The sequence below is a fragment of the Furipterus horrens genome, unplaced genomic scaffold (assembly GCF_987537825.1).
Source record: "Furipterus horrens unplaced genomic scaffold, mFurHor1.1.pri manual_scaffold_11, whole genome shotgun sequence".
Classification (NCBI taxonomy): Eukaryota; Metazoa; Chordata; class Mammalia; order Chiroptera; family Furipteridae; genus Furipterus; species Furipterus horrens.
Genome location: NW_028327181.1, coordinates 9,791,613 through 9,815,147, shown reverse-complemented (window position 1 = coordinate 9,815,147; position 23,535 = coordinate 9,791,613). Strand labels below are relative to the sequence as shown.

Sequence of the window (23,535 nt, the reverse complement as noted above, 5' to 3'; positions counted from 1 at the left end):
TCACCCCTGCAATTGTGACAACCAAAAATGTCTCCAGATATTGCCCAGTGTCCCCTGTGAGACACAGTTGCCCCCAGTTGAGAACCGTTGATTTAGAAGAATTGACTGATTGTTACCAGGAGAGAGAATATCGCAGTAATCAGAATCCCCCAAGACTGCCATTGGCTGACAAGCAGTGGACCCATCATCTGGGGTCCGTAGGACCTTGCGGCGCAGATGGTGGGTCCTGGACCAGCAGCAGCAGCGTCACCTGGGAGCTTGTTAGAGATGCAGAGATTCACGCCTCACTCCGGACCTGCTGAGCCAAAGCTGCATTTTAATAAGATCCCCAGCAATACGATTCCTGTGCATGTTAGTGTTTGGGGAGCTTGGCAAGAGGAGAAAATTAGATCTGAGTTTCTTGTTCACTTTTGTGGTGTCTTCCTAGTTTTGTGTCCTAGGCTCAGGCTAAGGGAAGACTGTTTTTGGCTAAGAACTTCCAGGGATAGATGGAACTACTTAGAAATGCCAATTTAGGCTCTGCTTTCGAGGAATTTAAAGCTTTCCCTCAGATGGGCTTTATACCCTTCATATCTTTCAGGATGGGGGTTTAACTTAATCTTCACCTGCTGATAGCAAATGGTTGGAAAAAGGCATTTTTTATGCCTCCCCACACCCCAGCTTACTGTTGTCCTATATTTACTTTTAATTAAGGATAGATTAAGTTTTTATCATTAACACTTGAATGTGTGTGTTATATGAGTACTGCCATGCCATTTATTGAGCACCTACTGTGTGCTAAGGGTTTTGCAAAGTACCTTATGCATATTATCGTTTCATTTACTGCTCCCCAAACCTCCCTGAGGCAGATACAGTTATTGATCCCTAGTACGGAAGAAGATACTGAGGCCTAAAGAGATAAAGCCCCCGGTGCAGGTCACGGAGCCGGGCGTTGGCAGTGGCAGGGGTCAAGCTCAGGTCTCCCTGACTCCAAGTTCTCTTAGCTCTTCTTTTTTTGAAAAAGTAGTACAGTCTATGGTAAAAAATTCAAGTGTTAAGGAAGGTTATATAATGAAAAATAGTTCCTTCCCACCACATGTCCAGTACCTCTCCTTAAAGTGAACCACTATTGCCAAGTTTTTGTATAACTTTCCATAATCTCCATTAATATAAATGCCAGTACAGCCTGTACTTTTAACAGCACTGTTGTACTGCCTCCCAAGAATTCAGGAGTATTTACTGTCAGGTTATTTCCCTTTATCATTGAAATAAATGAGGAAGAAGTCTTTGTAAAGCCCTACCGTGTTTATCCTTTGAATTTGCTACTCTGACCATTGATTTCAGATGAGCAGTGCAGTCTTCTCAAATGAAATCCTCTTACGGTTTTGATGTAAATATTTCAGTTATTTATTTTAGTATTCTGCTTTTCAAGTAGCATTCTCTCCGTGGCTTGTGCAGTGTGTGTGTGTGTGTGTGTGTGTGTGTGTGTGTGTGTGTGTGTGTGTTTGGGTCCTTTCTAAGGTCTCTTATCATTTGAGCAGGCTTCTGGCCGTGTATTGATTTATAAACTAGTTGGAGGATCATAGTAGATGAACTTTTCTGTTAGCCTTGGGTGGCCCCTTAAATGTTTCTCCCTGTCAGACACCCACCCAGTTGCTTCAGGGCAGGAGGAAGGGAGGAAAGGGGGCTGGAGATGCTTGGGGAATTAGCCTGCAGAGGGAGGAAAGAGGGGAGATGCTGTACTAGTGATGGCAGAGACACAACTTACCGGACCAGCAGCATGTGGGCACCGCATGCTGAAATGTAAGACGGGAGTAATGAAGACATATAGTCAGTAGCTCTTACAGTCTTATGGGATATACAGGTGAATATTGATGTGTCTCTTGGGGCTGTTCTGTTTTAGTGAGTAAGTCATTGATAGGAGAAAATAGACTAAAAAGAGCTAAATGCTTATGAATTAGAATTATAGGATTTCCCCCCTCTAGTCTGAATTTAGAAGTTACATCCCGAGATGTTAAATATATGTAATATTTCACTTTATTTCAAGATAAATTGAAACAGCTTATTTTAGCTATAATTGCTGGATGAAAAGGATAAAAAAATAAACAAATGTAGAAATCTGGGTGACAGGAATATCAGGGTAAGGAAGTAAAGTCGGAGCTAAAAGTGAAAATAAACAAGTTCCTGTCAAGTTGCTAGAAGACAGATTTGGGACTCTCAGCCTTTTAGAGGCCAAAGCAAAACAGAATATGAACAGTGATGGAAGCCTCAGTTCCACGAGAAAAGAAACCCGGGATGCTTAGCTCAGAAAAGACTCAACCTCCTGGATCCTGAGCCTTGAGGAATTTCATCAGTGGGTGCTCCGTAATGAGGCCCCTGTGACGTGGTGGACCAATGTGTGCCCTGCTGATTTTGTGATCCTTCCTATAGTGCCCCTTAGTATAAGCCAACGGCGCACTGTTAAATTTCAGTTTGGCAGATCCATTCTAAATGAGGTAAGTGAGTGCCTTTCCTGGGAGAAGATGGGAAACAGAAAATAGGTTTGTAGAGAAAGCCCATAAATTGGAGTCCACAACCCTTCAGTTCTCACTTGCAAGAAAACCTTCCACAATCAAGCAGCCATGGAAATGATTTGGCCAAAGATTGAAAATTATATTAAACATCTGGGACTATATTCAGGAGCCGACTTTCTAGTCAGTTCTATGAAGTGTGGTGATTGCATTTAGGTACATATTCTGAGGGAGCTGTTTGGATAGAATTAAAGAGGGAGGTTGGCAGGAGTCAAAAAATAGATTAAAGCCTGGGGCAAAGAATAGGGAGGTCCAGGTTGTTCATGCCTCAGAGTTTGGAACTAATTCTCAGTGTCTCACTTACGAGAAAATAAGTGTGGCCAACTCTGTTGATCCCTGGTGGTAGAAAGGAAGGGTATAGCACTGACACTTGGGCTCTGAGACCCACCCTTCCTGTCCCTCAGAATTCTGACTAATAAAGAACACACACAAAGACTTGCTACCCAGGTAAGGACCAGATTTGGCAAGGCATGTGCTCAATAACCTTTGAGGCAGGGGTCTGTTAAAGTCACCTGTCCTACGGAACAGAGAACAATGGTGGGCCCTCCCTCCTGCACAGGGAGGCTGCCGCAGTGGGCCTGGGAGAAACGAGAGGACAAGGGTGGCTACTTGAGTGCCTGCCAGGCCTGGACACGGGCAGTAAAACAGGAAGTGTTAAGCCAGGTTCTGGCTTTCCCAGCACAGTAACCCTGGTGAATGTCCAGCTCCTCCTTCCTTGGGGGAGGAGTGAGACTAGATATATTTATTCAACACTTCTGCCTCATGGGGTGAAGGAGCCTGGGTGGAAGCTCCTTAGACCAGGAAGGGCTTGGGGACAAAGTATTCTCCCTTCCTGATGGTTGGAGACAGCTTTATAGAGGAATAAAAGACATGCAGGAAGTACATGTATTTTAAGTGTTCAATTTGGGTTTGGCATATGTATACCCTGTGAAACCATCACCACACTCAAGGTAATGAACATATCCATCACTCCCTCAAGTTTCTTCACGCCTCTTTCTAATCCTCTACAACCTTCCCCCTCCCTTTCCTTGTCTTCAGGTCAGGGATGCTGCCAACACCCTAAATTACACATGACAGCTCCGCACAATAAAGCATTCTCCAATTCCAAATGGCAGTGGTGCCACAGCTGAGAAACCATGTGCCAGAGATATCTCCTCCCATAATTATTGGCAAAATGGTGTGATGTCTGGGGTTTGCTTTTAATAGTCAAGAAGCTGTAAACAAGATAGGGATGAGAGTGGGATGAAATGAAAATGGGAGTTGCTAGTTGTGGAAGCTGTGTGATGGGCACATGGGGATTATTTTTAATAATTTTCTAAATTACTACTTTTGTGCATGTGAAAGTTTCCATAGTGAAAATTTAAAAATAAATTTAAAAAATGTTAAAGGAAAGGAATCTACAGAATCTTGAGGGCAGCAAAGAATTAGTCTAATCTGGTGTGTTCTTGGGTGTAAGTAATTTGGGGGAAAGGTAATTCAGGGAAAGTTGTTGGGGCCCAGGGCAAGCAGATTCTGGGAACGGAAGCCAATGAACCAGCTCATGTGCTATTATTGTTTAAGTATGGTCTGGTGGCTTCCACCTGGGCCCCAAAGTGGATGTGTATATCCAAATCCAACTTTGCAGAGGAATGCAGTCATGCCTAGTTGCAACCTGAAAAGACTGTCTTTTGCGTGTTTTCTAGCCAATGTAGGTGTTTCACAGGTCACTGAGTACCTAGACTGAGAGGGAAGGGAAAAACAAAGCAAAAGTAAGATGTTTGAAATCTGGTTCAAGTGCCATCCAGAAATGAGAAGAGAGCATCTCTAAAAGTATAATTCTGTGGGAAAACAAGCTGTTAACCAAGAACTTGATATTAAATAGCCTAGTAGCAGCATGGCTTTTGCGAATGGGGAGATTCAGATAAAGTACACAACTCCATTGAGACCTCTTATCTGCCACCAGAGAAGAAGTCTACTTAGCTGTCGGCAGCCAGACCCTAGCATCCTTGAGCTGGATTGATTGAAGCGCACTTCAGTGACTCTTAACTTCCTTGTTCATTTCCTTTGAAGATACATTGTAAAAATTAACCACCAGCCAAATCAGCGTTACCCTCAGGACACTTTTGGGAAGCAAGGAGATGGGATAACTTTTAATTTACTTAATTCTATTGGGAACTGGATCTGATTTATCTTCTTTTTGAATTTCTTACACAATGTATTATTTGGATGAGTTATATCTGATCACTTCCTACCTGGAGGAGAGAAAATAGGGCATTTGTCTGAGGCTTTAAGGACTATAACCTGTTCTCATGGGCAAGTTATTTATCTATATTAGTAACTGGCTCTGTTGGTCTATACCCTAACGTATTCTCTTGGTTCATTCTCATGAGACCTCTGATATTGGATGATCTTGCTCTTCTTTCTGTTGTAACCCTTTTCTCTTGGACTTGTTCCCATCAACAACAGAGAGCTGGGCACTGATATTTTTCTAATGATAACAGATGATGCCAGTCCTCTCTGTAGCCTGTCTCTTGTTAACACACATCCTCTCTGTTCTGTTATCGCTTCCTTCGTATGGAATCTGTCATGCTGAATGTTGCAGGCTTGCCCTTTAGAGGTTTCTAGCATCGACCTCTTCCAACCATCACTTCTGAAATGATCATATCAGCCACAGGAAATGACACCAGCCCAGCACTCAAAAACTCTTTTCTAATAATCCCATCTTTCAATCTAATCCAGGATACCCCCCCTTTCAAGGCTCAGCCAAGATTTCACTTCACTTACTTTGCAGCCTCATTACCCACAGCCTCTTGGGCTGCCCTTCTGTGGCTTTTCTAAAGTAGCTCTCTTCTGCACTTCAGCCCAGGAAGATACCGTTTGACCAACTCTTGAAGTTCATTCACCTCCATGACATTTTCCTGCAGGAACACATAAAACTCACTGTATCCACATCACAGCAAAACTTGCCATCACTCCGTTTATATGTTCTCTACTTTTCACATCTATATTTTGACCTCTAAATGACATAAATAGCCTCCACTTATTTTGCAGTTCTGTGCTTTTAACATAGATAGTGCAATCAGATTTTAAGGGACTGGAAGATAGCTAATTTTTTTGTAGTCTTCTTTTTAGGTTTGAACATAGCAACTAATTAGTCATTTAAGTATTTTTTTTTTTTAAAGGCACAGGACATCATGGTAGATAGAATGAAGTTGAAAATGTTTTTTGATTTAATATTATTGAATGTCCACTGTGTTCCAGGCACAGTCCTAATTCATTATATTTATTTATGTGCCTTTGCCTTTTATGACACTATTTTGGCTGTTACTCATCTTCTGCTGCTGTCACAACTCAGCACCAATATTTGTAACCCACAGCGATGATTAAAAGCCATAGGAGTTTTATGAGCTATATGTAGGCTCAGGTGTTTTTATTTTTATTTATATATTTTTTATGTGTCAGTTTTTCATGACTAAATTGGATACTCTGAGTTTTCCAAAGTGGCATATGGCGTGAAATAACCCATTAGGTCTAAGAAATTATGCCACATCTAAGGCTCTTGTTATTCATTCATTTCTTTAACAAACTAGATATGAAACATGGAATAAGGACAGCCAGGTACTATTCTAGGTGTGAGGTGTACAATGGTGAACACAACATAGTCTTTTCCCTCACGGACCATGCTTGTGTTCCAGTGGGGAAATCGGTGGTAAACGCTTCCGTGTTTTTAATACTGATGTCTGTCTGGTATACTGAAAAGTTGAAGGTAGGAGTTAGGTAAATGGAGCTCCATGGAGCATGTTAAAAAGAAGTGGGCCAATGGACAAATCCGTTTGGTTCTCCTTTCCTTGTATTTTTGAAGGCACTAAAAGTTTTGTCCCTCAAAGCTTCTAATGAATGATGTCAGGATTTCAAAAAAAAAAAAAAAAAAAAGAGAGAGAGAGAAAGAGAATTTATAGGAGAGAGATTAACTACAGCTCTTAAAATAGCTCTTTGTTTCCGAAAGCCTTGTTTTGCTATCTATCTCATGACTGGTGGAAAAAAATAAAGCCTTCTAGAACTTATTTGGATGAACCCCTGCCGCTGAGGAGAATGTGCCCTGGCGTGACCTCAAGCACAGGCTGATTTATTTAAAAATATATAGAAATATTTTTTCCTTTTTTTTTGTATTGGCTTTTGCCAATGAAAAGTAGATCTTAATACATGGCTTGTTACTTGTCGTTATTGAGTGTGGTGGGTATGTGGGGGAGAGATGGTGACTTTTTAATACTGTATCAGAAAATATTAATATAGGCATTCATTAACATATTTTTCAGACAGAACTCTCTCCACTTCTAAAGCCTCTTTATTTAACTCAAACATCAAGTAACTTCTTTATGGCCTGTATTATGCTAGGTGCTCTCTTGTAAGAGGTATTTTCTAGTCATTTAATTACATATTTGTTCAGTAAATATTTACTGGGCACCTACTGTGTTCTGAGATGCAACATGTACCTGCATTAACATAGACACTGACCCAATGATTTCAATGATCTATTAATACCTTTTTTAAAGCAAAAAATATTACAGTTTATGAGGATCAGAAAACGGTCATTTTCCATACGGTACAAGAAGGAGGGGAATTAGTCCCCCAATATCGATGTGGTCACATACTTGGTGGTCTTTAGACGTGACCAAATTTAACATAATCCTTTTAAAATGTGGCATCTAGACTTTGAGCGAGTTCTCTGCTCTCTCTTTCTGGTGCTCCAATTAGATGTGTATTGAACCTTCTCATTCTTTGTCCCCTTGAGCTCAGATGTCTTCTCCTTGTCCCTGTCACATTCTGTATGAGCATGTTTCCCACCAGTGTGTGCTCATGAGTGACCTGCATTTCTTGTTAGAATGCAGGTTCTGATTCCCTGGGCATGGGGCAGAGTCTGAGATTCTGCATGTCTAAGTAACTCTCAGGGGATGCCGGTGCTGCCAGTGTACAGATGACACTTGGAGAAGCAGGGCCTCTGTGATTTCTTCAGATCTAACTGCTAGTTCACTAATTTCCTCTTCAGCTGCATCTAAGTTTTTATTTAATGCATCCCGTGAATTTTTAACTTTAAATTCAGTAATAATACTTTTCATTTTTAAAAGTTCCACTTGGTTCCTTTCAATTGTGCTTGGTCCTTTTTCAGAGCATTTTGTTCTTTTATTAGAATTTCCATTCACTTACCTTGATAATAAATTAACATTTTTTTAACAGTCCATTTTAGATTGTTCTCTTACCTGTATTTTTGAAGGGCAAATTTTCCTTTTTTTTTTTTGTATCTGTTGATGCTCTTTCACGGCATTTTGGATGGTTCCTATTTCTTTGTTATGTGTAGCTGTTGGTTTTTACTTTTTAATTGTGAACTCATTTCCAGTAGGGATTCTGTATGTGTGTGTGTCCTGGGTTGTAAAAGTGTCCCTATAAGTTATTCTTTATTTGTGTCTGCCAGAGCCCTAAGGACCCAGTGATCCAGGACCAGTATTGATGTTAATTTCTTGCCTTGTAGTTCCTACATCATGTAGGATACTGTAAATGTAGGCACTGTACTCGGGATTACAGTTTTAGTAGCCACCCTGTTTCTTTTCCCCAAAGGGCTTTGGAAAAGGGCTGAGTATCCTCATAACTTTCTGGTGGGGAGACAGGTTCCATCTTCCCCACTTCCCTTTGGTTTGAGGCTGTGGTTCTTTTCCCTGCTCGGATGTGATCCTTAGATGCTCTTCAGAGTTTACTGTTGTACTCAATCGATTACCTCTCTGGAGGTTTACAACCCTAGCTTTTAATCTGTCCTGTCAATATCTCACTTGTTATCAGCTGGTATATTTCATGTTGATTTCTTTTTATTGAAGATTATCTGGTCCTTTTTCTAATCTTGACCACATGGGCTAGCTTTGAGTATGATGGAGTTTTAAAGAGAAATCTTATTTTATAGTATAGAATTTCTAAATTATACTTACTTCACAACAAGGGGCTCCTACCCCTATATTAATCACACTCATCACTCAGAAATGGAATTCCATTTTAGGCTCCTAAGATAGATTAGTATACAGCAGGAAGAGAATTAAACCTTTGTGATGAATTAAATGATATAGTATGATTAACACAAACATCCATATGAGTGTCAGTGTCTTGTGCAGAAAAGAAGACTATTCAGGTTTAGATTCTGTGGTATCTCACCAGACTTCAGTAACTGCAGCATCTGTGGTAAATAGTATCTCACATGAGCAATAATAGTAATAGCAGGCAATATTTATGGAGTGTTTATGCTGAGAACTGTGTAAGCACTTTATATAGATTTTCTTACTTAAACCTCCCAACAACCCTTTGAGAAAGTTATTTCTGTATTGAAAGTGAGACTCAGAGACGTTAAGTGGCTTTCCCGATGTCACAGTGCTGTTAAGTGGTAGAGCTTGAATGGACTCAGTCAGATGCCAAAGTCTGTCCCATTAACCCTGATGATTCCATATTATTATCATCTGTAAATCTCTCTTCATCCATTTCTTCAGTCTTTATCTGAGTTTCCTTATTTTAGGATAGAAAACTTTGATTCTTATGAAATGTAATTATTAAAAACTTTTTTTGCTTAAAAAATGTATTGGGTAATTGAAATCAAGTTGGATTTGAGGCTGTGTTGATGGAAGTACACATGGGATGTAGGCTGAAGCATTCAATGTAATTTTTCTTTCCATCAGTTAATTTTTAAAGTATTAAGCAAGTAGATTCCAATACTAACAGGGAAGCTTTAAATTCTCTTGAGAGCTTGGAGGTATTAAATAATTTCCTGGCAGTGTGCATTTTACAATTTACATTTTTAGTCTCCCACCTCATCTCAATGCACCTGAAGCTCTGAGAATGCTCTTTTGTGCTTCCTGGGAGCAGCCAGACTCCTTCACTCTGGCTTCATCTCTCCCCTTCCTCCACGTCCCTTCACCACTCCATTTACTTCCCAGTGCTGCTTCTGATGTTGTTGTCATTGGGGAACTTTGGAAGCAGCCAGAATCTTTCAAGTCTGTGAGCAGAAAACAGACTGCTCAGATCTGGCACACAGCTTTTGCCCAGGAAACAAGGAGTTAAAAAAGAAGTCTGGACTGTGAAGGGCTGTGACAACTGTCCTAGGGGGCGCTGTAGCAAGCTCCGGCAGTGACTCATGCTGCTCTGTCACTCAGATCAGCACTGGCCCCTGCCATGCAGTCGGCCAGGTGGGGTTAAGGCCAGAGCAGAGCATGCACAGCGTGGGGAGCATGAAGCCTGCACTGCGGGGGATGTGATGCCCGGCTCACCAACTCCCCGGACCGGGCTGCCACAGATGCTTCAGCCTGCAGCCATGGTAACGCTTCTGGCCGGCTACACCCCTGGGAGCCCACCCCCGTGGGCAGCCTCCTGGTGACTGATGGATGAGTTTCCACCTCCCTGACGGAGAGAGTTTAGTAGGTCTGCAGCAAGTGGAGAAGATGTAAGATACTCCTACCTGGGAGTCATGCCTTAACGAGGTAGGACACCGTTGTCCTTGGGTGTGTTAGCACCATCAGCGTGCAGGGGTGCTGTAAATCATCGGGAAGAACTTTATTTGCCTGGTGTTTCATTATGCTGATTAAACTGCGGTGGATTCAGGGGGCATGCTTGAGCTGGGGCGGAGGGATAATGAACTAAAAAAAAGTGGTTAATAAGAGCTCCGAGTAGACTCATCTGGATATGAAGGAGCTAGATAGACTGCAGTGCTATCCTAACATGAGTTACATGCCTCCCAAAGCCTCTTTTCTGCTCCTTCCTCTTATTCCAGCTAATCCACAAGACGTAGAAATCCCATCTTATTTCAACAATTAGCACTAATTATTAATGCTATAGACCTGTCTGGAAGAGAAAATGAATAGGTTTAGGTCATCGGGCATGCTGGCACCAGCCGGCTGATGCTCTGTAGAAGCTTTCTGGAAATATCAGCGATGAACGATGAGCAGAGATGAGCAGCTTGCTCACATGAGTTCCCCAAGTGCTTGCTTTCCACCAAGTGACCTGTTTGAGTTTATCCTTCAGTTTATCCCAGCAGGGAAGGCAGCCTGTCTGCGGGTGGGAGGCCATGTTGGCAGAGAGGGGGTTAATCTCTTGTTGCTGTAAGAGCCCAGGCTGGGGCTGCCTGTGAGCTAGATTGAAAGCAGGCGCTGCAGTGCCATCGCAAACGCTGAAGGAGTGAGGCGATTTTTTCTGCAACAGTGTTGAATCCGGCTGAATTTTTCTCTCTCCCCTCCCTTCTTCTTGTTTTTCTTTAACCAGCTCCTCCCCCCTTCGTTCCCACCCTCAAGTCTGATGATGACACCTCCAATTTTGATGAACCAGAGAAGAATTCGTGGGTTTCATCCTCTTCGTGCCAGCTGAGCCCCTCGGGCTTCTCCGGCGAAGAACTGCCGTTTGTGGGGTTTTCCTATAGCAAGGCACTGGGGATTCTTGGTAGATCTGAGTAAGTGAGGGTTTGACTTTCTAAGGGACCTGCATTGACAAGGCGTACAGAGCCCAGAGGTGGTGGTGGCTGGGTGGGGGGAGCGCGGTGGAGGGATGCTGTCCACCAGCCTGCATTGGGAAAGCCATTTACCTGTTTGGGCTTTGGAGGGGTGGGCTGTTTGTGTTCTCATTTTGCTCTGTTCAAGGCACCTCTTCCTGTCCGCAGCATCATAATTGTCAGCTGGGTACTTTGGGTTAGTTTTCCAGTCTTTGGTCTTCTTTAGAGGGGAGGAGACGGTGGGGAACATCTAACAGTGCAGACCCTTGGTGGAAGGAGAAATGTGCAGGGTTAAGATGGGCTGTCAACCAGGGTATCCATATCTCGCTCAAGTGGGTGGATGGAGCCTGTTACCTTGGCTGTATTGAAAAAAAAAAAAAAATAACACCAACGTAAAAACTGTGTCTCAAGGTTTCCTGATGGGTTTTGCTGAGCTGCAAGTGGCTGTACCAGAGCTCCCACTGAGAGAGAGGGCTCGGCTCCACTCGAAGTCTGCCGAGGGATCGGGGCTCTGGCAGCTGAGCCTCCCTGAGCTGGCAGAGTGCTGGCCTCCCGCGAAAGCCCCATTACTGGGAGCCCCGGGAGGGAGTATGGTGTAGCCGAGTCGCTGGTCCCCAGAAACTGGGCTTCACAGTTGGTTACTGGGGTAAACCAAACAAACCAGGAGGCTAGAAAACGGAAATGGAAATATTACTGTAAACCTCTTGACATGATCGGTCTTCTCCATTCTTGAAAAAGCTAATGAAAACCGCATTAGCATGGCACTTGGGATTGGTGGGTCCTGGAATTTATCTAAAATGCAGTGGCCTCTGTGGGTGTAGGAGCTCAGTGTCTTGATTCGTTCTCATGATCTGATGACATTCTGTATTCAGAGGCGTGAGTTCCTGGGCAGGTCTTGGACCCGGCTGTGTTATTCCTCCCATGCCCTGGCTGCCTCGCTTGGAGGCTCTCGGGGTAGTGTTGGGTAGTTAGTTGCTGTCCACTTAGGAGACGAGCAGAATTTGATTTTCTCCTTGGCAGCATTAATTCCCCATTTGTTGTGCTTGTAGCTTAGATATCAATTTGAAGGGATGTCATGTTGGTTCTTGGATGGTGTCTCCCCTTGGGTGCTATTTTGACAGTAATGTTCCTGAAAAGATTTCAGACTATTGCAGAAAATTGGGCACTTGACATGAGATAGGTTGAGGGCTGTGACTGAATTTGAGACAGATTTTTATTTAGAAAGAGGCTGAGATGGTCCTTCTTCCCTCCCTGCCTGGGGGTGAGGTGTAAAATTTGGGGTTGAATTTTGGTAGTGTTGGTTGTGCCTTTCTGGCTAATTTGCTCTGCAACCCCAGGGCAATCCGGATGATGGGAGTAGAGGCAGAAAGCTAACTAGCTGTTGAATGTGCCATCAGATAGATTTGAAATGGCCCAGCAGGGCTGTGAGGTTTTGCACTGGCATCGAAGAGCTGGGCAGAAGTGGAGGCCCGATATTAAAGGAGGCATGGTTAGTGGACAGCTTAACCTTGACATATGCAGCATACTGAAGGTCACACATCAGGCTGAAGGGAGGTGCGAGGAGAGTTCTAATTCTGGTCAGTGGCGGGCTGGCCGAGTGAGAAGGGAAGCTTGCTCAGTGCTAATCAGTGATCTGAAAAACCAGAGAGGGCTCAAGGGGATTAGATGTCAGGGGCCAAGGCAGAATGATATGGGGAAGTCTTAGGCATGGCAATTAATCTGAAGCAGTGTGCCATTAATTGCTTATTTTCCAGGAAGACTGTAATTGCATCTTTTTGCTTCTCATCGAAGGCTCAGTCAAGGGAGCTCTCTGACAGGGCACCTCCGTGTTAAGGCCCAGGCACTCGACAAATATTTGTTGATTTTAATTTACTCATGATCCTTTCCCCTAGATTATGTTTATATTGCTCACTGTATTTGAAGATAATGCTATTTCACTTTTGGTAGTTCAAAATTTATTTCTAGAGCATAAAATGAGCTTCTGTTCGTTCTCTTAACAGAATGCTTAAGAAGATTCTCATAAAATAAAAAAAAAGCCCATCTGGAAGATGGAATCATAGTACCTGACTTTGGGGGAACTTGAATGCTCTTTCCATGGAAATTCGGGGTTGGAATCACAAAGATCTTTTATCTTACGCCTTTTCATGTTATCTTGCCTTCGGACTTGGCTATACTGCCATGGGCAGCCTTATGGGTCAAACCTCCAACATCATTTTAGAAATTCATTCCACCTGTTGGGTGTAGGTGACCCTGGGTGTATTGGAGTGTTATTATTTAAAAATTCAATAAAAGAGACGCAGTGATGAAATTACTTAGAATCCCCTGCAGTCTCGTTGATATATATAGTTACAAAATTCATTTGGAGGTGAGGGGAAGCATTTCCTGGGGGTACCACCATCACCACCAGGGACCTGGTGTTTCTTCCTGAGTTCCTCCTCCCTTCCCTGTTTTCAGCATCACAGGTTTTTATTTACACACATTGATTACCTGTGCTGTTACTCACTCTTCACACCACCGGGGAAATTGCAGATGTTGCTCTACTGCACTGGGTAAATTGACCCCAGCTCTGCTACCAGTGAATTGAATGAAATGTTCAGAGGTGGAACTGAATGAATGAGAAATTTTCATGGAGGCTCTGGCAGTGAGAATGATTTTAATTGCCACGATCGTTTGTTAGGATCCCTTTTTGGGCCCCCAGACTGTTTCTAAGCCAGCCACTGAGCACATCATTCTTTAAAGATTTAATAATGCTCTCGATTTCAGCGTTCTATGTCTGAGTTTTAGTGGGAGTTCCTTGCAGCCTGTGTTGGAGGGAGTAGGAGAGATTCTACAGAACTAGTTTTGGTTGTCTTTGGGGTGGGTTATGGCGAAGTTGGTTGGTGCTGGAGAGTGGGTGAGCATCCCCTATTTATTTTTAACCAGCAATAACCCAAACCAGATCCCCGAGCTCTGAGTGCCTGGTGGTTCCCGTGAGCTTCTCTTTGCTTGAATTTCATAATGGTAGGGTTGTGACAGAAATCAGTGTGCTTAAGGTTTCAAAATAAAACGCGTCCCAGCTCTCTTCCCTCCCCTGGCAGCATGGGCACATTTCTTTAGGTCCCTTCTCCTCCCTCCGAGACCTGAGGCACTGCCTCATTGACATGCTTGCTGAAACAGTGCATCTCTGAAAACCTTCACTATAAACTCCAGAAGGAAAAAGCCGGTTCGTTTTATATTCTATGTTAGTTTTTTACACAGGCTGGTGTTATGCTTTTGGAGAAGTTGGAAGTCTTAGAGGGGCAATGGGATCTCATGAGACTGGAATCTGTGGGCTGACAGCGTCTGGGTAGGCTGTGTTTAGGAAGGGGCTCACTCTTTCTTTTGGCTCAGGGCTTCTTCCTTTCCTGCTGGGTGGATCTGAAAATTTCGTTTTGGAGCCAGCCCTCTAAATACTGTGGGGAATGAGAAATGGCTGCCATCACAGCCTTCCCAGATTTTTAGAGAACCAGTTTTTAGTGCCTCCTCCTCTACTGGAGTCTCTTTGCAGGTCAGTTTCCTCCACTGCAAAGTTGGGTAATAAAAATACCTCCTCTTAGGGCTGTTGGAGGGCATTATATGGAGCATTTAAAGCATTTAATCTAGCACCTGGCACATGGAAAAGTCTCAACGCAAGTTCACTTTTATTATTTTTGTTATTACTAATACACTGTTCTATATATGCATGGTGTCCTATTTATGCCAAGAGGACATGGGAAGAATTTAGCAATAATTAAGTAGTCCAAAGTTATGTCAGGCCAGAAACCCAGCCCTGGAAATTTTCTGCTGGAGAAGCTTAAATGTTCTGACCAACCACAATTGTGAAATACTGGGTAGAAGGTGGTTGTTGGGATGGGGTGGATTAGGGGATAGAATTAGAAGGTCCAGTCCCAGAATGGGTTCCTTTCCATCAAGTTGTACAAGCCAAAGCATATTTGTGTGAAACAATTCCGGGAGCGCCAGGCAAACACCTTTGCTACAGACTATTACAATACAAATTGGATATCTGTTTTAGGAGAGTCAGGAAGAGTAAGGCAAAATTCAGTGCAGACACTTAATGGGTAGTGGTAGTTCACGATTCTTGCCAAATGACAGTGATGATTGTTGTTGGAATGTCTGTCCGTTTCCCCTAGTCAACTGTGATCACAGTGGCAGGGCTGGGTCTTATTCACCCTGCTTTTTCTGGAGCACTGGATGTGGCAGACCCTCATCAGATGTGTTGGAACTGAGTTTGTAAGTGTATAATGGAAGGTAAAATATTTGGCTTGGTTTTTTAAAAGACAGGGATTTGGATGAGTGGACAGGAATGCAGAGAGAATTTCAGGTAGGCAGAGTGATAACAGCTCATCCTTACAGAGTACCAGCTCTGTATCAGGGTGTGTTCCAAGCACTTTACACTGATTAACTCCCTTAAACTGCACAGCAGCCCACAGGGAAGGTACGATCAGCAATTCCATTTTCCACGTGAGGAACCTGGCACACAGAGAGTAAGCAACTCGCCCAAGGCCGCACAGCCCTGAGTGGCTCAGCTGTGACTCGAACCCAGGTAGCATGGCTGCAGAGTCTCTTAGCCACTGTACTATCCAAGTATAAATGCCACAGAAAGGAGAAATGGGGGAATTTGCATGACATCCCCAGGTTCACATGCTTGTCTCAGAAGTGAAGAATGACAGGCAGTGGGGCTGGGGAGAGTGGGATGAGAACCAATAGGTGGTCTAAGTGCTAAACGGTTTTGTCTTCAATCTCTGCAAGTTTATTGAGTATGTGGACTGTGTAGCTCTAGGATTTTTCTGATTTCTTCTTCCTCTTCTCATTTAGACACTCTTCCCTGGTGTGTGTATTTGCATGTGCGTGTGTGTGTGTGCGCATAAACACAGGCATATATACTCTCTTCCTGAGAGTTCTTATTTGCTAGGGTCTAAGTTTGGTGAGGACAGGGAACTGTTGACCTTGCTCTCTACCATATCTTTAGGCAAGTCATATACAGGTTGCTCAATAAGCATTTGGTGAATCAGTCCAAATCATTTTTATGGCTGCAGCTTTCCATTTGTTGATGACTCTGTGATCCACGCATATTCAAATCCACATTTTATTTTCCAAGCTGCTGCCTGTCATCTACCCTGGGGTGGCTTATTCCAGTGGAAGACAACCTGAACTCTCCAGTCAGTCCAACTTCTTTTTTACCGAAATACTTCAGAGGGTAGGGGATCTTCTCTCAAAAATCATTTTCCTTTCCAGGTCCAGCCCCAGTCATTGAGTGTACTGCCCCCAGATCCTATTGCAAAGAGCCCCATCTGTGTTTTGATTTAAAAAAAAGGGGGGGGGGAAGGAAAAGAAAAGAAAAGTAATAGAATCTGCCCTAGTACACAAAGGTATGCATTCCCTGCCCTTCCCAAATAGGTTAAAAACCACAACTAGCTCCTGTCCAGGGTTCCTGCCCTAAGTTGCCCCATGTTGTTTCCATTCTGCCATTATCTCGACCAGATGTCTAACGTTCCCCTCTGTTGTGTTCAGTTCTCTCCTCTTGATCATTCAATTTCTTCTTTCTCTTAGTTGAGCACATCTTGTTCTGCTTGCTTTATTCTGTTCCCTATTTAGCCTGTGCGTGCTTGCCTTGCAGGCCTGGCAGGACCGTTCTGCCGCCTTCTCATTTGTCTTAAAGATACCTTTAGGAAATCTACCAAACCATCCTAGCCCAGTCCCAAAGATTAGGCTCCAAAAGATCTGTCAAGTGTTGTTTTTTTTTTTTTTTTTTTTGCTGGCCTACACATGCTAATTTGCATGGTTGCCTCGGATCCCCTAAGAAGACAGTAATTGACTAAATGGTGCTATATGTTCCCAAGCTGTGTGCCAGTTTGGCAACTCTTCCTTTGCCTAAGTGAATTTCCTGCAGTTCTCTCTGTTTTACTTATCTGTTTTCTCCTGCCCTCACTCACCTTCTTTTCTCTGACAAACTTCCAGAAAGAATAGCCTACGTGCGGTACCTGCTTCTCCATCTCTACAACTCTACCGACATTACTGTCTCAGAAGCTACTGATTGCACTCAACCCCTAAAACCAGTGATTCCCACTTCCTCGCTGATACCATTCTTTGCCCTACTTGTCTTGAAGTGTTCTATGTACTTCTGGAAACTTGGTTTCCCTTCTGATTCTATGCCATTCTCATTCTTTTGTGGCTGTCACCTTCTGTCCCAGGCACACCGTTCTCTGCAGTTCCCTCCTTGGTCCTCTTTTGGGCCTGTTCTTTGTGATCTCATTCCATTTCTTGACTTTAACTCTCTTTGCCTTCCTCCCAGAGTGTTCTGTGTTCATCGTTGCCAGAATATCCTAACAGTTTCTCGCCATCTCTGTCCTCTGGTCCCTTCCAAAACAGACAGACGCACTCACTCATTCCGGAAGCCGCTAGATGCTAGTTTTGACTTCCTCATTTCATTTAAGAAACTACCACTTTCCCTACCCTTCGAGGAAAGAAAACAGGGCCCTCTTAAACTCTCTTCCACCTTCCCTGCCATCCCATCAGTTGCCAAGACCTGTAAGTTGTGCTTCTAGGGTGACACTTGCACCTGTGCCCATCTTTTTGTCCTCACTGCCCCCTGTCATTGACTTTTGCTTGGACTATTGCAGTAGCCTAGCTGATTCCTTTGCCTCCAGTTTTCCTGGCTCTAATCCATTCTCCACAGAAGGTGGAATTCTTCCAAATCCCAGGTTGGATGATGTCATTCTCTTGCTTAGACCTTCAATAGTATCACAGTGTGCACAGAATTAATGGCCACTCCTGAACTTGGCATTCAAGCCTGCTATGCCAAGACCCCAGCCTGCCTTTCATTCGTAACTCCTTCTTGTCCCCTGTGTCTGGCCAAGCTGTCCAAGCTCTTCGAGGACAGGAACTGTGTTTTCTACCTTATGGCTTGCCCCTGGCAGGTCTTCAATGAACATTTGTCAAGCTGAATTAGACTAAAGTGGCCAGGGATTATACCATTTTTTTCTACACAGTTTATATAACTGCTAATGGGAACTGTCATCTGTTGAGTACTTCTGTGTGCCCAGAACTATGTTGAGTGCCTTACATACATTATCTCATTAAGTACTTATAAGAATCAGAGAAGGAAAACTCTGACTCCAAAAAACCTCCGCTGCCTTGCAGCATACCTCTTCAGGGGAAAAGCTAAGGGAGTAAACCCCGACAGAAAATCCGGAGCCGGAGTCCCTAAGGCGGTTTGACGTTGTAGTCAACACCGGCAACTCCTGCGGCGCACCTGAAGCCAAGCTGTGTTGACTCCGTCTTTCCCTTGGACCCTTCAGCTGCGAAGAGAGGGGGGGTCTGCTGCATGGGCAACAGCAGACCCTCCATATCACCCCGCCCAGGCTCTGTAGCTTCAGCTTCACTGGAGAGGACACTCCAGCGTCATCGCAAGATGTCGATTCAACACGGGAGGAGACAGATACCGTGTCACTCCTGAGTCGGACTGCACAGCCATTCTCGGCGGTGCAGATAGACTCTTAAGAAGCTACACCATCGTCTCTCGAGACGGACGGCTGCCGCCGCCGACGACTTATAAGAATTCTATGTACTCACTCAGAACTATGCTGAATGTTCTACTTGCATTGTCCCGTCAAGTACTCACCATAACTCTGTGAAGTAGTTGGTATTATCCCCATTTTATAGATGAGGACACTGAGGCTCAGCAATGTTAAATTGTTTTTTCTGAAGTTTGGGAGGTAGTTACAGATCTAAGACTTAGACCAATAGCTGGCAGCCTCCAGGACCACTGTACTGTTCTGCCTCTAATAGTCATGACTTTGCTAGATTATGCAGAACCTACGGAGTAGCCTAATAATAAAAACGGTGAAAGAGCTGACTTTACTGAGAATTCACTCTGTACCAGGTGCTATTCTAAATGCTTGACAAGCGTTCTCATTTAATCCCAACAACAGTCCATTGTTTTACAGATAAGACAAGTGATGATGAAGAAGCTTGGGGTACTTCTTAAGTTTCATGTACCTTGCACACGGTAGAGGATAGCCAACTTTTTCAACATTTAGTTTAGAGCTGATATAAGCATTCTTTATTTTTGGGAATGAACTAGATCACAGACTTTGGAGCCAGAGCGACATGGACTCAAATCTAAGCTTCGCTGCTTGCTAGCTGTGTGAACGAGTCATTTAACTTCTCTCTGCCACAGTTCCCTTATGCATAAGTGGGGGGTTATAATAGTGCCTGTCTGTTAGGGTTGTTGTGGGGACATGTAGAGCAGGCAATGCTAGCGCCTGGAGCGGAGTGGCTGTTCATTTCGTATTTGTTATTGTTATTTAGGGATGGCCTAAATATTGTTATTAGAGGGTGGGCCTAAAGGTGCTTTTGGCTCTCTTTCCTTTCCTCCTTCCACTTTGTAAAGACGTCTTGCTGGTTTCTGCACATTGAGAGAATCAGACTCCATGTGGGGTGCCTGACAGATGTCCTAATAGCTCCATTCAGTATTTTACTCTGAATAGAGCCTGTGATGTGTTGGTTAAACCTGTATCTCCCATAACACATGCTCGAGGCTTTGGTAGGTTCCATTTCAAGTGGGGTCTGAAACTCAGAGCTGGGGAAGAAGAAAGTGCAGTGTGTGCAACCTGGGTGTCATGTGCTGCCCCCACTTTCAAGTGCTTGAGTATGGGAGAGTGTGTATGATTGTGACATTGCTTCCTTTGCAAGGGCCAGAATATTTCTCATGCTACCATGGACTGAAGGCATTGCTTGTTTTGGTTTCCTTTGTCCCACTGTGATCCTTGAACTGAGGCTGGGTGGGGCACAGAAGTTCTTGGCACATCATTCATTCATTCACTCACTCAACAAAAGTATTGCTCTAAGCCTTGTGGACTAATTGTGAAAAAGGCATAGCATTCTGTTGGGGGAAAACAGGATAAGTAAGCTCATAAATAAGAAGTTTTCAGATGGTGGTAGGGGCTTTGAAGAAATCAGAGTGTACTGGGAATGACCACGGTAGTCCCTGAGGCCAGGACTAGCCTGTGGGTGTTTGGTGAACAGGGAGCATATTAGAGTGGCTGGATCTTCAGGATGCGTGGGGGACGTGGTCTGAACTGAGGTTGGGTAGGGCCTTTAGGTTTGGATTTTGCTTGGTAGAGGGTCTCTGACTTACGATGGATTGGTGGTTTGACTTAGGATCTTTCAACTTTATAATGGTGCAGAAGCAATATGCGTTCAGTAGAAATCGCATCTTGAATTTTTATTTTTTTCTGGTACAATGCTCTTTCATGACGCTGGGTAGCAGCAGCGAACTGCAGCTCCCTGTCAGCCGTGAGATCACGCGGGTAAACAACCAATACCCTACAGTACGCTGTGTTGCTGTCGTTTTTTTTTGGATATTGAGTTCTGAGGACATTTAAGGTAGGCTAGGCTAAATTATGGTGTTTGGTAGGTTAGGTATATTAAATGCATTTTTGACTTACGATATTGTCAACTTAATGATGGGTTTATTGAATATAACCCCATCATAAGTCAAGGAGCATTTGTAATTACAATGAGCAGGAAGCCTGGACAGGATTTTGAGTAGGGACGTGGAATAGCTGGTTCTCATTTTATACAAAGAGCGCCTCTGATGTCGTGTGGTGGGTAGCAGGGCCACAAGAGTTAGATTCGGGGAAGTGACTTAGGTTATTGCAGCTGTCCAGGTGAGAGATGGAGGAACATCAATGAAATTAACCCGCAAAGCTAGGCGCCGGCCTAGAAGTGGGGACTGCGTTGGAGGTCACGTGAGAGGCTCTGCTTTTATTAATAACATGATTTTTCATAAATGATTCTTTAGTTACATATTAATCATTCCAAACCAAATACTTTTATTCAGCTGGAAACCACTGCTCTGTGTGTGTGTGTGTAGGGGATGCTCCAAAGCCAGCTAGACTCCAAAGCTCTTTAGAACAACAGTATTTTCGATATTTCCATGTGTTCATGATGAACACCACTGTGTACTTTAAATAGGTTTATAAAGTTAGTTCATAAATTTCAGAATGCTCCATCTTACAAAAATATTTTTGTAACAGAATGCTGATGAGTTTTTATTTTTTTCCATCGTGTTACATCCTGCAGTGGCATGTATTTTTAGTGCCGTTGGCCACAATTAAGGTAGGGCCCTCAGCCGAGCTAATTTTGATTCCCACGTTTTATCCTCCAGTCTCCATTCTTGGTTATCTCATGAATATCTGTGATTTGCGACACGTGTGATCTATGAATTGATGGCATCTCTGCAGTCTTGGGTCCTCTTTCTAAGGGAATAAATCGGTGGCTTGATGCTGAAGAGCAATCTTAATCATTTCAGTGGTGATTAGAAAGTACTTAACACATGTACAGATTATATGCTCTTTTGATATGAAGTATTTTGTTAATAGCTTTATTAAGGGTAAGGGTGTTTTTGGAGTTATGTAGATTATTTATAGACATTGGGAAAACTGCATTTTATCATTTTTACTTAAATGTTGAAGTTCCATGTAAAGCAATTTTTAGGTCACATCTAACACATTTTTGAAAAACATATTCTTTCTGCTGCAGCAGTAACGACCAAGCCCAACCTTTGCTCTGTGTCATCTCGTTACCTCTATTAATACTCTTTGGGCCTCTGTAATTATAAAGCAGATGTGTATCAGGAAGAGGTGTTGATTTCAAGTAAATTTTTCTAGAAAATAGAAGGGAAAAGGAAAACCCAAACTTGGGTTTGTGCTCGAAGAGACAGCACTGCTCTGTGTGGGTGGGTGGCTGCATGCACCCGCGGCTCAGAAGCGCCTTTTCTCTCCATGGGGAGAGCTGGCTGTGTATCAGGGACGTGGCCAGAAGGGGTAGGCAAGCAATGTGTGGGCAGGCTGTATGTTCTTTTATTAGCATCCTTATTGTACTGCATCTCATCGAGCCTGGAGCATGAACCAGCCTGGGCCTCTAAAATCTGTACTCTTTCCTATTTAATTACCACCCGAATTACTAAGAAGTGGAGGAAGAGTTGTTCTTTGTGTGTGGGTTGAGCTGCTTCTGGGGGTGGCTGTGGACAGGCCTGGTCTATGGATGTTTTTTGGTACCCAAGGCTGTCTTGGGCTCTGGCTTAGAGTTGCTCTCCCAGCACTGCACACAGCCAGTCGTGGACAGAAGTTAACTTCCCTCAGTGATGCATTTCCCTTTCCTCTGTGGCCTTGCCTTTATGAGCCTGTCCAATACTTTTCTTGGGCATGTGCAAGGCCATGCAGCCAAGAAGTACCAGAGTTAGAATTTGAACCCACAACTGTTGGGTTGCAGAGCCCAACTTTGAACTCCAGCTATACTGCCTGCACCCCAATCATCATAATGTAGGAAAAGGTGGAAGTCACAGGATAAGCTGCTCCTGAGTATCAGTGCCATGGGATAATAATGCCCGCCATGTAGGCTCGCTGGGAAGGCTCAATGAGGTAACACATGGAGCACTAAGCACAGTGCCTGGCCCGTAGTAAGCGCTCAAGAGATGTGCATTGTTATTGATAAAAGTGGTGGCATTAATTCTCTTTCTCACATTGCTACTTCCTTGAGAACAGGAATTGTGGCTTTCTTAATTTTATAACCTCCAGAGCAAGGTTTCTCACCTTGGCACAATTGACATTTGGAGCTGGATAAGTCTTGTGGGAGGTTAATTTGTAGATTGCAGGATGTTGAGCAGCGTCTCTGGCCTCAACCCATTAGATGTTAATAGCAGTCCAACACCAGTTATGAAAGTCAAAAAAATCTCCAGACATTGCTAAATCTCCCCTGGGTGACAGAATTATCCCTGATTGAGAACCACTGGTTTACAGGTGCCTTTCATGGGATATCTTTATATCTCTCTCTTTCTATCTATTCATCTATCATATTTATCTATGTCTCACATACACATTCACTTACAGAAGGTGGTACAAAAATATTTATTGAAGTTTGAGAATTTTGAGAACAAAGGGAAATCCTTGAAAGACTCTTTAGTTAGTAGGTAACTCTGTCCTATTCCAGGGTCAACAGTACTTTATAATTAGATAGATTTTTTTACTGTAGTCCTGTGCGTATCACCTATAACTCTGAGTTCCAACCTGCTACACGATTTTTTGCAAACTTTCCTTAAAGCAACAATAGCATCAGCTCTTTAATAATACCACTCTTGGTGAAATGGTGCATTTTAGGGTAATTGTAGACCAGCTGAGTTACTACTTGTAGAGAACAGGGCCCTATTTGGTAATAGTCTGGTGGCTGTGAGGCCAGCTTTGGATTGAACCTCCCAAGCTATGATTCACATTTTGGTCAATTCTACAATAATGCAAATGTCAGCAATAATTTACTGTTGCTCTGAAAGCCAGAAGGATGGCTAATGAAATCTTAGAAATAAATGAGCTGTGATAATATTTCAGAATATATATTGGTGGGGAGGTCTGTTCGTTCAAGAAATACATATTGAGAGCTTATCATTGGTGTTAGTGATTGAATTGGCCTAAGTATCTACAC

General features: G+C 43.4%; 1 protein-coding gene across 8 annotated transcripts in view; it reads left to right on the top strand.

The window, feature by feature from the left end:
* Positions 1–23,535, top strand: part of CIT (citron rho-interacting serine/threonine kinase) — a 151,440-nt gene that overhangs the window by 40,200 nt on the left and 87,705 nt on the right. For all 8 annotated transcript variants that reach the window (XM_090292492.1, XM_090292491.1, XM_090292496.1 and 5 more), the window contains exon 9: positions 10,815–10,998. In XM_090292492.1, the coding sequence (XP_090148618.1) occupies positions 10,815–10,998 (184 nt within the window). The remainder of the gene's footprint in view (positions 1–10,814; positions 10,999–23,535) is intronic.